The sequence below is a fragment of the Stegostoma tigrinum genome, chromosome 10, assembly GCF_030684315.1.
Source record: "Stegostoma tigrinum isolate sSteTig4 chromosome 10, sSteTig4.hap1, whole genome shotgun sequence".
NCBI classification, from domain to species: Eukaryota; Metazoa; Chordata; class Chondrichthyes; order Orectolobiformes; family Stegostomatidae; genus Stegostoma; species Stegostoma tigrinum.
In genome coordinates, this window is record NC_081363.1 from 36,499,992 (window position 1) to 36,514,521 (window position 14,530).

The 14,530-nt window shown below is 40.3% G+C and overlaps 1 protein-coding gene across 2 annotated transcripts in view; it reads right to left on the reverse strand.

The window, feature by feature from the left end:
• Positions 1-14,530, reverse strand: part of dync1h1 (dynein, cytoplasmic 1, heavy chain 1) — a 98,674-nt gene that overhangs the window by 34,778 nt on the left and 49,366 nt on the right. For both annotated transcript variants that reach the window (XM_048538298.2, XM_048538297.2), the window contains exons 36-46: positions 10,368-10,598; positions 10,125-10,265; positions 7,047-7,280; positions 6,682-6,888; positions 6,476-6,597; positions 5,850-6,015; positions 4,962-5,125; positions 4,732-4,861; positions 2,976-3,109; positions 602-716; positions 345-506 (exon numbers count right to left, since the gene is read on the reverse strand). In XM_048538298.2, the coding sequence (XP_048394255.1) occupies positions 345-506; positions 602-716; positions 2,976-3,109; positions 4,732-4,861; positions 4,962-5,125; positions 5,850-6,015; positions 6,476-6,597; positions 6,682-6,888; positions 7,047-7,280; positions 10,125-10,265; positions 10,368-10,598 (1,806 nt within the window). The remainder of the gene's footprint in view (positions 1-344; positions 507-601; positions 717-2,975; positions 3,110-4,731; positions 4,862-4,961; positions 5,126-5,849; positions 6,016-6,475; positions 6,598-6,681; positions 6,889-7,046; positions 7,281-10,124; positions 10,266-10,367; positions 10,599-14,530) is intronic.

Consider the following 14,530-nt stretch of genomic DNA (forward strand, 5'->3'; position numbering starts at 1 on the left):
TATTTGATACAATTAGCCATTGACACGAAATACTAAGTCCATTTTTGTTCACAGATTCTGACACATCTGTGGAATACTTGGGGGAATTTTAGCTTCCTCCGCTCAGTGTTTTGATGTTAACATTTTCACTGAACCAAAAATGTCAGCACAAATACGAAGGTATGAGAACTACTCAATGTTCAAGAAACCTTCTTGAAATTAACAGCCTTAGAAGTATTTTGCTAATGGCAAGAAAAATCCTAATTTTGCAGATTTACAGCATTGAACAACTTACATAAAAATAGCTATCTTATAGCAGTTGGTAAGCACAATTCATATTTACAACAAACATGTTCAATTTTTACCTCCCCATTGGCCAACAGTGTATTCATGCGTTCCAAGAAGCTCGAATCAAGTACATTTGACTCATCCATAATGAAAGCAATCTTCTCATTTTTGCAGCCTGAGCGCCTCAACACTGTTCTCAGATCTTCATCAAAATCCTCACCTGTATATTTCCTATGAACCTGCACACAAATATTTTAACAATTCAATTTGTGAAAATGAACTTTTAAAACATACTTAGTTTTTCCTATTCTTGCAAACAAAAACCAAGACAAACCTTTATCTGATAAACACTAAGGCCATTCATCCAGGCAACAAAACGAGAGAGTGTTGTTTTCCCTGCACCACTAACTCCAATAAGCAGCAGATGGCCTTGTGGTTGCCGGAATATCCTAAGAAAAAATAAAAAGTTACATTTTTAATTTGTTAGAATGGCAACCTAAAAATTTAAGAACTACAAGGATAAATCGAACACCTTAAGTTTAATTTGTTTTGAACACTATATAGAAAAGACCAATATATTATCACCAGATTCTACCCATACAAGTTCATAGTGAGAAACAACAAAAAATTGCAGAGTTTGCAGCATCAATTCTGTAGCATTAACCCGGTGCTCCTCCTATGCTTTCATTCAACCAGCCATCAAATTAATAGATAGAGTTTTCAGAGTTTCATAACTGTTGCATTAATTTCACAATGTTAAAGTAAATTTCACACCTACAATTCAACTCTTTCTCAGATCTGACCTTAATTTCATGGGCCATTTCCAATATGAACTCCATTCTCAGCCCTAAACCACCTCCTCCACATTCCTGTTGTGTCCTTTGACGCTACTGGTCTAGGACTCTAGATTTCATTCAGTAGCATAGCCACCATTCTTATTTTCCATCCTGTTGTCTTTCACTACTTCTTTTAATGTGAATACTATTATTAGCTACCTACATCCAGGATCTCAATGCTTTTCTAATTCAGACCTTCGATATATGCCCAACATGCATCACCACCTTACAGGCAGCTGAGCGGTTAGCTATCTAGGCCCCAAGTATTGGGATGCATTCCCTAGAACTCTCTGACGTTAAAGACCCATAAGGTGCTCCTTAAAAATCTGTTTTATTTTTAAATGTTAGAAAATTTCTGCCAAGTTGTTAGAAGTTTTTTAAAAATCAGGCAAAATCTAATCAAAGCCACAGGAGGAAATTTTAGGATAGCTGACTAAAGGCTACATCAAAGCAGTATGGATCAAAAGGATGTACAGCACAGAAAAAAGGGCCCTTCTGACCACCATGTCCATACTGATCAAAAACAATCACCTGATAGTCTAATCTCATTTTCCAGCACTTGGAACTGTAGCCCTGCATGCCTTGACATCACAAATATACATTTTAAATGTTTAGGGTTTTTGCCTTTATCACCCACACAGACAGCGAAATCCGCATTCTCACCAACCTCTGGATAACAAAATCATCTTCGTATTTACCTTAAATCTAAGCCACCTCATTGTTACTGATCCCTCTGTGAAGGCAAAGGTCCCCCCGTCTACCTAACCTATACCTTTGATCACACAGCGCAACCACCCCCCACCCCCTGCTATAAATAAAACACAACATTGGTCAATTCCAATTGGCCAGAGCCAACATTGGATGGAATGTAGAATTCCTGGAACAGTTTAGGGCTGAGGAAGGTTACTGAGAAAGGCCATGAAAGGATGTGAGCACAGGGATGAGAATTTTAAAACTAAGCTGTTGTTGGACCGAGCCAACGTTGATCAGCAAATAGTTGAGTGGGACTGTGCACAGGCCAGGATATGGAGCAGAGACTTTTGTAATGAGCTCCATTTACTGAGGATAGAGGATGGGGAGACTCATCTAAGCCATCTGTACATTTCAGGTACAAATAGTGTAGTAATTTACAAGGAAGAAAGTCATTTGTGTTGGATGGCAAAAATGGAGGAATGGAGAAAATTTTGCTTCTGAAATTCAGTCAGCCAATGCTAGACGCTGCTACTTTTGGTTAAGTAATTAGGCTTTAATTGAAGGCTAAATCTTAAACAAAAAGGGACTGGAAGTAGAGGGGCAGATTTTTCCTGCCCAAGCTTCCTAGATATAATCTTATATGTACACACACACGCCCCACCTTTCCCTGGTTCTTTAATGAAATGAGTTTACTCGTGAAAGCTAACCTTTCACGGCCCCTATAACTTAAAGCTTTTCACATATTGCCCTTTAGTCTGTGCTGAAGAACAAAAAGGTTCTACTTCTACTTTTATATTTCTATTTGGGCAAATTAGTTCAGTCTCCAAATTTGTCCTGTAATGGTTTTCTAATCTGTATATTTCCATGAGTCAATTAGTTCAAATACAGGCCCAAATTAGCACCTTACCAGAAACAAAATCAAAATTGCTAGAAAAGTTCAGCAGGTCTGGTAGCATCTGTGGACAGAAATCAAGAGTTAAACGTCGAGTCGAGTACCCTTCCTCAGAACTCCGATTTCTCTTCACAGCTGCTGCCAGACCTACTGAGCTTTTCCAGCAACGTGTTTTTCTTCTGATTTACAGCATCCACAGTTCCTTTGGCTTTTAGTGTCATACCAACTCCTCTTAATTCACAGGCTTATTGAAAGTTAATGATTACTTAACTCCAGTGCATAAATACCTGTCAATTCTCAACACATGATCCAATACTTCATTAAATAATACCAAGGGCACATCTAGCTCCTCCTCATAGAAAACTTTGAGCCTAGCTTTGACATAGTCTCTGAGTTCTTCTTGATCCACTGGTATATAATCCTGAAATAAACACAGCACTTTGTGAAAAACGATAGACTAGTGTCGTCAATAGACAGTTCTGCACATTATGTGGAAAGGAGTGGTTGCAACGGTGGGCCACAAATCACTTCCTGGGGGAATGGAAAAGCTCTAATGTCAACATAGTCTTCATTTAAACATTTATTTTAGCTGAGCAATAACTGAAAAAGTTATGTTCAGTGAGAGAAAATACTGTGGACTCACTAATAGGTACCGCCAAGATGATACAGGAGGGAACACAATGAATAGTCAAAGCAGCATATGAAGGAACACAGCAACAAAATAAAATACTTGTCTTGGAAATAACTGCACTAGGAATTCAGTAGATATCACCACATGACCGAAATGACTGAAATCCATCAGAAAACTTTTGGAAAGGCTTGAGTAATTTTCTAAGTGAGAGCAGGAATATGACAGAAATCAATTTCCTGGCTAGCATAGGGTACAATTTTAAATTGTTTTCAATCATTAAAAAGAAGAGAAAGAAGAGTCAAGTGAAAATAATATATTTTTGCAGAAGTTTCACAGAAAGAAGATGCAAAACGTGAAATAGATTTCCAGTCAGGATGGTGAACAAAAATTTCCATGGCGAGGTTTAAAACCAATGACTTACTGGTACGAGCAAAGATCTTTGATTCCCGGATCACAAAGAGGAATCAGATTCATTTTTGTTTAAAAATGTAAGCCAGGAGTACCAAAACATTTCTATTAATAATTTAAAAATCAAGATGTGTCTTGTTCATACTTGCTTGTTCCAAGTTTAAACCAAACCATCAGTTACAACTATTTAGATTTGAGAAACACAAGTATTCATAAATAATCTTTAGAGCACAATACAAAAGATTCAATTGAAAATGAACAGATTGTTCCACTGTGCACAAAGAGACCTGGTGCATAGTTCATTGAAAGTGAAGCTGCAGGTAGACAGAAAAAGGCATTGGCATGTTTGCCTTCATTGGTCAAAATACCGAGTATAGGATTTGGGATGTCATGTTGCGGCTGTACAGGACATTGGTGAGGCCACTTTTAGAATATTGTGTGCAATCCTGGTCACCCTTCTAATAGGATGGATGTTGGTAAAACTTGAGGGTGCAGAGAAGATTTACAGGATGCTGCTGGACTGGAGGGTTTGAACTATAGGGACAGGCTGAATTGGCTAGGGTTTTTTCGCCATAGCTTTGGAGGCTGAGCAGTGACCTTATAGAAGTTTAGAAGATGAGGGGCATGGACACAGTGAATAGCCAAAGTCATTTTCTCCTAGGTGGGGGAGTCCAAAACTAAACAGCATAAGTTTAAGGTGAGAGAAAGATTTTGAAAAGGACCTGAAGGGTGACTTGATCATGCAGAGGGTGATGTGTCTGAATTAAGTTGCCAGAGGAATTGGTGGAGGCTGGTACAATTACAACATTTAAAAGGCAGTTGGATGGGTTTACAGGGATATGGGCCAAATACTGGCAAACGGGACTAGGTCAAATTACGATGTCTGGTTGGTGCAGATGGGTTGGATTGAAAAAGGTCTGCTGCTATGCTGAGAGACTCTGAAGGACAGCCAATGTTTGACAATGTTGCTTTATGGAAGTGTGTTTCTGCAGCCAACCTCTTACCTTGGATAGCCAGTTGCTATACAAAATGGGTCTGATTAAAGCTTTGTCTTTGTCGATATTAGGGAAATGTTTGAGGGCCACCACATCAATATTCTCATCTGTCCATTGTCTTTCCTCATCCTCCACAAGTCTAAAAAAATGGAGGAAAAGAAACAAATTTTGGCAGTTATACATTTCAATTTAATTTAGTGCAAACACTGATAAAAATGCTGAACTTGGAGAATACAAACCGGTCTTGAAACAAGCGCAGAGCCTCATGAGCCCAAATCCTAATCAAGCCTTCGACTGCTAATGTTTCTAAAGGTCTCAAAGCCTCAAAGATTCCTCTCACCCAACGTGTCATTTCACGAGGGGAGTAAATGTAGTGTGGCTGTATATCTTGAGTGAAACGCTCCTATGAAATAATGGAATATACACTATTGAACAAGGTTCAGTTTCTACATTACATCAAAATTATAAACTGCATTTAAGTGAGATCATAGATTAAGACATTCAAAATGTATGCAAATATGAAACAAATCTTTGAATCAGTACAACAAGATATTTTAATGATTAGTCATGCGACATATGGTCCCCTTCTAATCAAGAGCAGGTTGTCTAACATATCATTCAAAGGCAACCCAACTTAATACACACAGTATAGAAAGTAGCAAACTTCTTGGCTATATATAAATTTCAGCATCTTGTCAATTCCATGCAGTTACCTTGGTAAAACTTTGATCATCCACTACTTCCACATAGCATTTCTGTATCTGTATTTTATGAAATATCACCATTCTTCTCTAACCAATGAATAATATCACTGAATAACGAAGTTCACTTGTTCCATTTACCACTAATGATCCAGCTTTTTTATTTGCTTAAAAACATGCCAACTGAACTGAATCAACTGCCCCTCAGACTGTTCACTATTCTACTGAAAAAAAAAACAAAAATCTCACTCCCTTCACTCTGTTCCTGAGGAATATGGATCTCATGTTCTTGAGCCCCATCACTAATCAAGCTAAAACAATTCACTAATCAAGCTAAAACAATTTGTCTCACATCTATATTAATCTGAAGACTTGTACCATCCTCACCTGAAACTTCAAAAGATCCACATCACAAACACAACTTACCTGCGACATCATGTAGAACTCCACCATAGCTGCTGTAAGGGGATCAGCATATGTCCGCAAGGATGGAATGAGTCTAAGCATTGCACGATTGAACGTGCCATAAATCTGAGTGAGAGACGCTGGTCCTGGATAGTCCACATATACAACAGGTACATGACGTAGGAACCTATGACAAAGTAGAAAAATACAGATTTAACAGCACAAATTTAGAGGCTTTAACAGCTGGTCCAAAGGTTTCACTGTATTTTTATTCAAACCAAAGCTATCCAGCTGGATAACAGTGAGGAAGAAAAAAATTAGCTCCTGAAATTCATGGATACAACTTAATTATGTAATAGGAACAAATTCTGGTACAGTTTGAAAAGTTGACAAAAATTATATATTGAATGTGAAGCAAGAAACAAGTTTATTTTATGCCAGGTTTCAGCCAGTTTATGTTTTGTGAATAATTTGATATATCCTGTTAGCTGAAAACTAGTAATCAAAATTCTTAACCTTTTCATTGCAATCAAAGTTTATTCTTTAATTTTTGTTTAGCTTTACACAAGTCATTCTACATACCCTAAATAATTCAAGCATTTTGGCCACTTGTACACTAAGATTGATAGTCAAACAAAAACTGTTACCTATGAGAAAGCGGCTTCCTTCCTGGGTCAGTAGATGGATTGCAAGCTCCAACAAATTGAATTCTTTCTAATTTAACCCAAGTCTGATCTGAAGTACGGAAGAAACCTCCATGTTCTACCATCTGAAACAAAGATGGCCCACAATGATTATGCTGTGATTAATTAACCTGTTTTAACTCTAATCTACAAAGTTTCCTAGTACTAACCTGCCTAATGAAGGATATAACTCGTTGGGTGCCATATTTGTCCATGTCTGGAAGATTGATTTCATCACAGAAAAGCACAAGCCATTTGCCAAGCTGCACAGGCGCTAAGACAACTCCATTTGGAGTCCGACGATATTCGCAGTAGTGATCAAATGTTTTTAGAACTAACTCTGGTGTCGTTGCACTGGAGAAGTTCAGACCCACAACCTAATAAAATGGATACAAACACTTAAAATAACTTTAAAACTTATTACTTAAACGAACAGAAACCAGAAGCAGCTGAGTGGATATTCTAGAAACAACTGTTCAATTTTATTTTAATGCCAAAAATGTACAAAAGCAACTCAAAAGATGCCAATTCTTACCTCCATATCTGGTAGCGCTCTTAGTGCACTGAAGAGTGTCATGGTCTTGCCAGAACCAGGTGGGCCACATAAAACCAATGGTTTATGTTCAGCCAACCATGTATACAGAAGAGCTTCATGACGGACCGTATCTAGAGTTGGTACAACAACATCTGGCGCAGCAACTTTGTGAGTCTCCACTTCAATCTGGGGCACCTTGGACTGCCAAGGAACCCACTCTCCGGTAATAGATACCTAAATTTTAAAAAAGGTTGTGTTGCAAAACCATGTTTATTATTTTCAACTTTAGTCTGCTCAATTCACTTCAGTGATCAGTAACTATGACAAAGAAATCATTCCACTGTCAAGGTGTTGTACTGAATGAAACCTATCTTATTTGCTCCACCAAAACAAGACAGTCCTGACCATTTACTACTAGCATCCAAATGTGTAAAAAAGTACGGTCACCACAGTCCCACAAAACTACTGGGCTGCTTTCCCATTAGAGACACACAACTGGTGGTGAGTCTAACTGGAGGGTAAACTGGATGGAATTCAGAAGATGAAGTGATTCATTCTACCAGAAGGATGTGAAGTACAGAGAAGGTTCACCAAAATGTTGCCTGGTCTCCGGGGCGTGAGGAAAGGTTAAGACGACTAGGATTGTTTTCACTGGAAAGATGGCAGCTGAGAGGAGACCTCAGAGGTTTACAAAATTATGAGAGGCATATATAGGATGGATAGTCAGAGGCTTTTTCCCAGGGCTGAAGTTTCAATTACAAGGGGGCACAGGTTCAAGGTTAGAGGGGAAAATTTAAGGGAGCTGTGTGAGGGAGGTTTTTCATGCAGAGAGTGGTATCAGCCTGGAACGTACTACAAGGAGGGATGGTGGAAGCAGGCACATTGAAGACATTTAAGAGGTACCTGGATGGGTAAACGAATAGGGAGAAATTAGATGGATACGGATCAAAAAATGGTAGGTTTGTCTACAGATTAATTAGGGTAGGATGGTTAGCACAGGCTTGGAGGTTGGAAGCGCAGGTTCCTATGCTCTACTTTTTCATTTGTTCATCTCACGTGGAACCTTCCTTGGTTAATGTGAGATTATGTGGTTAAGGTGCGGGTGTGTGTATGGATAGGCTGCTATTTGAAGTATTTGTACAGACTCAAAGGGCCAGATGGCCTCTGTCATCGCTGCAGGGATTATGGTTCTATTGTATTACGTCTTATTATATTACCTCCTTTTATCTTAGGCCAGTGAGCCTTACGTCTATTGTTGGAAAAGTTTAGGAAAGGATTATAAGAGATGGGATTTATAATCATCTAGCAAGCAACAATTTGATTGGAGATAGTCAACATGGAGTAGTCAAGGGCATGTCGTGTGTCTCAAACCTCATTTGAGTTTTTTTTGAGAAGGTGACCAAGCATGTGGCTGAGAGTAGGGAAGTTGACGTGGTGTACGTGGACTTCAGTAAAGCCTTTGATAAGGTTCCACATGGTAGGCTATTGGAGAAAATATGGAGGCATGGGATTGAGGGAATTTTAGCAGTTTGGATTAGAAACTGGCTTTCTGTAAGAAGGCAACGAGTGGTGGTTGATGGAAAATATTCAGCCTGGAGTCTGGTTACTAATGGTGTGCCTCAGGATCTGTTTTGGGACCACTGCAGTTTGTAATTTTTATAAATGACTTGAACGCAGGCATAGGTGGATGGGTTAGTAAGTTTGCAGATGACACTAAAGTTAGTGGAGTGGTGGACCGAGTGGAAGAATGTTGCAGGTTACAGGGAGACTTGGATAAACTGCAGAATTGGGCTGAAAGGTGGCAAATGGAGTTCGATGCAGATAAATGTGAGGTGATTCAGTTTGGGAAGAATAATAGGAAGGCAGAATCCTGGGTCAATGGAAAGATTTTTGGTAGTGTGGATGTGCAGAGGGATCTTGGTGTCCATGTACATAGATCCCTGAAAGTTGCCACCCAAGTTGATAGTGCTGTTAAGAAGGCTTACGGTGTGTTAGGTTTTATTGGCAGAGGGATTGAGTTCCGGAGCCGTGATGTCATGCTGCAACTGTACAAAACGCTAGTGTGGCCTCACTTGGAATATTGCGTACAGTTGTGGTCACCCCATTACAGGTAGGATGTGAAAGCATTGGAAAGGTGCAGAGGAGATTTACCAGGATATTGCCATGGTCTGGAGTGCCCTGTGAAGAAAGGCTGAGGGACTTGGGTCTGTTCTCATTGGAGAGAAGAAGGCTAAGAGGGGATTTAGTGGAGACATACAAGATGATCAGAGGATTAGATAGGGTGGACAGTGAGTGTCTTTTTCCTAGGATGATGACGTCAGCTTGTACGAGAGGACATAGCTACAATTTGAGGGGTGATAGATTTAAGACAGATGTCAGAGGCAGGTTCTTTACTCAGAGTGGTAAGGGCGTGGAACGGTCTGCCTGCCAATGTAGATAACTCAGCCACATTAGGGGCATTTAAACAGTCCTTGGATAAGCATATGGACGATGATGGAGTAGTTTAGGGGGATGGGCTTAGATTAGTTCACAGGTCAGTGCAACGTCGAGGGCCGAAGGGCCTGTTCTGCGCTGTATTGTTCTATGTTCTATTTTAGTCATAAGAATCAGTGACATCATACAAAATGGTACAATTTTAAAGAGCATATATGAACAGCAAAAACCGGAGTGTGCGCATACAGACATTCAAAAGGTGGGAGGACAAGTTGAAGTGGTTTCGGAAGTATAATTGGATCCTTTATGACTACAAGCATAAATATAGAACCAGGGAATTTATATTAAGCTTTATACAAGGCTCAAATGAAATAGTCTGTTAAATGTTGGGCAATGCATTTCAGAAAGGGATGTCAAGACCTTAGAGATACTGCAAGAGAGAACTGTTAGCAGGGATAAGAAACTTCTGTTACAGGGAGTGACTGAATAATGAAACAATCTTAATCAAGCATGTGAAATTTGCAATACAAATCACTTGCCCAGAAATAGATCAAAAGATCAATAAGACTAGGTATTCAAAACAAATTAGAATATTTCAAATGCGTGAACAATAGGGATTAGAACTTCATAAAGTAGATGACCGACCTCAAAGTCAATGATAGGCATGTTAGGTGTGCTTGGCAGTGGAATGGTGGTAATTCGTCTGATGTATTCACCAAGTTCTGCCCTCATCTTCAACCGTGCATCACCCGAAAGTGACCAAAGAATGGCATAAATTAGGTATTTCTAAGAAAACGTAATAACACGAACATTTAAGAGACGGTTAGATGACAGGGTACATTTGCTCATTTTTACGTAGACAAATCTAAGACTTGCAGAAGATCATACCTGGATGTATCGTTCCAACTGATCATTCGGCATTGGAAAATCAGGATGATTAGCATTGTACAATGCAATATTCCTGCAACCTTGGTGCATCATAGAAAAGAGGGAACCAAGGCATCGTAATCGGGTAAAATCCATAATGTGTTCCATCTTAGCAGCGTGTTCCACTGCTTTGATAATCAATCCATTTGAAGTGAAGTATGGCTGCAAAACAGTTGCTGCATCTCTCTGTATCTGTTTAAAAAAAAGTTTAAATCACTGCCTACAGTGCAAATTTTGTAGTTATTGACTGGAAGGTGAAATGATACATTTACAGGTGTCACTAATAAAAAATTACTTAAAACGCTCCTAGAAAAGATAATCAAACAAGTGAAAGAACAAAGTACAAAACAGACTTGCAAGAATAAAAAAGTGGGAAAACACAGTTCAAGTTTTCTGTCATTCAGCAGGGAAATATACAGTGCCATTTCTTTCAATCTAATGCTACTACAACTTCATTCCAATAATCAGGAAAACTCAGGGTCAACCAATTGGAGAATAGTTGAACTGAGAACATTTGTTAAGATCAGGTTCTGTCTCTCGTCCTGTTACAGATCCTTCAATCATAGGTTTCTTCTGTCACTGTCTTTCCAGCAGCAGAATCTGAGTCTGTAGCAGCGAAAGCAGGAGAGAGGAACTTACAATTGACTGAGCTGGAGGAGCTCCTTCAATCAGTCCCAAGGCCGCCAAACAGCGAAGGTTCAGGAAGTGGTTAAGGTGGTAAAAGAGGGGGAGGTGTGGCCTTGTTAGTCAAGGATCATATAAAGGTGGCTGAAAGAACTTTTGATGAGAACTCATCTACTGAGGTGATATGGGCTGAGGTCAGAAACAGGAGAGGAGGTGTCACACTGCTGGGAGTTTATTATAGGCCCACACAAAGTTCCAAGGATGTGGAGGCGGATTGGCAAAACAATTCTGGGCAGGAGTGAAAGGAACAGGGTGGTCATTATGGGAGACTTCAACTTGCCTAACATTGACTGTAAATGCTATAACTCTAGTACGTTGGATGGATCAGTTTTTGTCCAATGTGTGCAGGAGGGGTTCCTGACTCAGTATGTCGAAGGGCTGACAAGAGGGGAGGACAACCTGGATCCGGTACTTGGTCATGAAGCAGGCCAGGTGTTTGATTTAGTGATGGGTGAGCACTTTGGAGAGAGTGACCATAATTTGGTTAAGTTGAGTTTAGCGATGGAAAGGGATAGGAACATGCCACAGGGCAAGAGTTATAAATGGGGGAAGGGCAATTATAACACGATTAGGCAAGACTTAGGAGGCATAGAATGGGGTAGCAAAATGCAGGGGATGGGGACAATTGAAATGTGGAGCTCGTTTAAGGAACAGATATTCTGGACGTGAGTTTGCTCGCTGAGCTAGAAGGTTCGTTTTCAGACGTTTTGTCATCATTCTAGGTAAGATCATCAGTGAGCCTCCAGTGAAGCACTGGTGTTATGTCCCGCTTTCTATTTATCTGTTTAGGTTTCCTTGGGTTGGTGATGTCATTTCCTGCGTTGGTGAGGCTCACTGATGTTACCTAGAATGGTGACGAAACCTCTGAAAACTAACCTTCCAGCTCAACAAACAAACTCACATCTAGAACCTCAACCTGAGCTACAAATCTTCTCAAAACTCGTTAGAACAGATATTGCATGTCCTTGATAGGTATGTTCCTGTCAGGCAGGGAGGAAGTGATAAGGTAAGGGAACCGTCATTTACTAAATAAATTGTATCTCTTGTTAAGCGGAAGAGGGAGGCTTATGTGACGATGAGGCGAGATGGTTCAGATGAGGCGGAGGGTTACAGATTAGCTAGGAAGGATTTAAAGAGTTAAGAAGAGCAAGGAGGGGGCAGGAGCAGACATGAGCAGGTAGAATAAAGGAGAACCCTAAAGCTTTCTATAGGTATGTGAGGAATAAGAGGATGACCATGGTAGAAATAGGGCCAGTCAAAGACAGAAGTGGGTAGTGGTGTGTGGACCCTGTGGATATCAGAAAGGTGCTAAATGATTATTCCTCATCTGTTTTCACTGAGGAACAGGAGAATATCGTAGAGGAATCGACTGAGTTACGGGCTACTAGAATTGAAAAGATTAAGGTTAGTAAGGAGGTGTTATCAATTCTAGGTGGTGTGAAGGTAGATAAATCCCCTGGGCTGGATCGGATTTTTCCGAGGATTCTCTGGGAAGCTGGGGAGGGGGTGGTGGAGCCCTTGGCCTTGGTCTTTGAGTCCTCATTGTCTACAGGTTTAGTACCAGAGGACTGGAGGATTGCAAATGTTATGCCCTTGTTAAAGAAAGGCAGTAGGGATGACCCAGGTAATATAGACCAGTGAACCTTAAGTCTGTTGTAGGAAAAGTTTCGGAAAGGATTATTAGAGATAAGGATTTATAATCATCTAGCAAGCAACAATTTGATTGGAGATAGTCAGCACGGATTCGTCATTGGCAGGTCGTCTCTCTCAAACGTCACTGAGTTTTTTTCAGAAGGTGACCAAGCTTGTGGATGAGGGTAGGGCAGTTGACGTGGTGTATGTGGACTTCAGTAAAGCCTTTGATAAGGTTCCACATGGTAGGCTATTGGAGAAAATACAGAGGCACGAGATTGAGGGAGATTTAGCAGTTTGGATTAGAAACTGGCTTTCTGTAAGAAGGCAACAAGCGGTTGTTGATGGAAAATATTCAGCCTGGAGTCACGTCACTAGTGGTGTGCCACAAGGATCTGTTTTGGGACCACTGCTGTTTGTCATTTTTACAAATGGCTTGGATGCAGGCATAGGTGGATGGGTTAGTAAGTTTGCAGATGACACTGAAGTTGGTGGAGTGGTGGACAGTGTGGAAGAATGTTGCAGGGAGACTTGGATAAACTGCAGAATTGGGCTGAAAGGTGGCAAATGGAGTTCAATGCGGATAAATGTGAGGTGATTCACTTTGGGAAGAATAATAGGAAGGCAGAATACTGGGTCAATGGAAATATTCTTGGTAGTGTGGATGTGGAGAGAGATCTTGGTGTCCATGTACATAGATCCCTGAAAGTTGCCACCCAGGTTGATATTGCTGTTAAAAAGGCTTATGGTGTGTTAGGTTTTATTGGTAGAGAGATTGAGTTCCGGAGCCATGATGTCATGCTGCAACTGTACAAAACGCTCGTGCAGCCTCACTTGGAATATTGTGTACAGTTCTGGTCGCCCCATTATAGGAAGGATGTGGAAGCATTGGAAAAGGTGAGGAGATTTACCAGGATGTTGCCTGGTCTGGAGCGCAGGCCTTATGAAGGCAGGCTGAGGGGCTTGGGTCTGTTCTCATTGGAGAGAAGGAGGCTAAGAGGGGATTTAATAGAGACATACATGATCAGAGGATTAGATAGGGTGGACAGTGAGAGTCTTTTTCCGAGGATGATGACTTCAGCTTGTACAAGGGGGCATAGCTACAAATTGAGGGGTGATAGATTTCAGATAGATGTCAGAGACAGGTTCTTTACTCAGTGTGGTAAGGGCATGGAACACTGCCTGCTAATGTAGTTAACTCAGCCACATTAGGGGCATTTAAATAGTCCTTGGATAAGCATATGGATGATGATGGGATAGTGTAGGGGGAGGGACTTAGATTAGTTCACAGGTCGGCGCAACAACAAGGGCTGAAGAATTCTAAGTCACGGCACCAGCTGTCCAGTAAGGGAGAATCTTGTTTTCATAGCATTAGCCATGTGACGGCTCAGGGTGGAGTGGCTAAAGCACTAGACCAGAATCTTGTTTAATTCACTAGATGATTTTGGGAGTACCACATTCTTTATGCATCATGCAACTTTATCCATTCCTAACCAGTTTATTGGAGTTTATACACATTTAAATATTCAGCATGCCAAGAATGGAGGGAACATAAAAGAACTTTCTGTAAAGAGGCAGCATTCAGGGTTACTGCAACCTTATATTCTTTCCACATCTGGAGGCACAGAGTATAAACACCTAGTCTGAAAACCGTTTACTGAGGCAAAAGTCAACATACTACGTTCAATTTTTATCAAGGTTTCAGCAAGTCGTTTATAAATGGTTTTCCTACTTTAAATAATTATTACCGGAAAATTCAACATTTATTTTGCATCATTTTTCACACAAATTAATGATCCAACTAATTG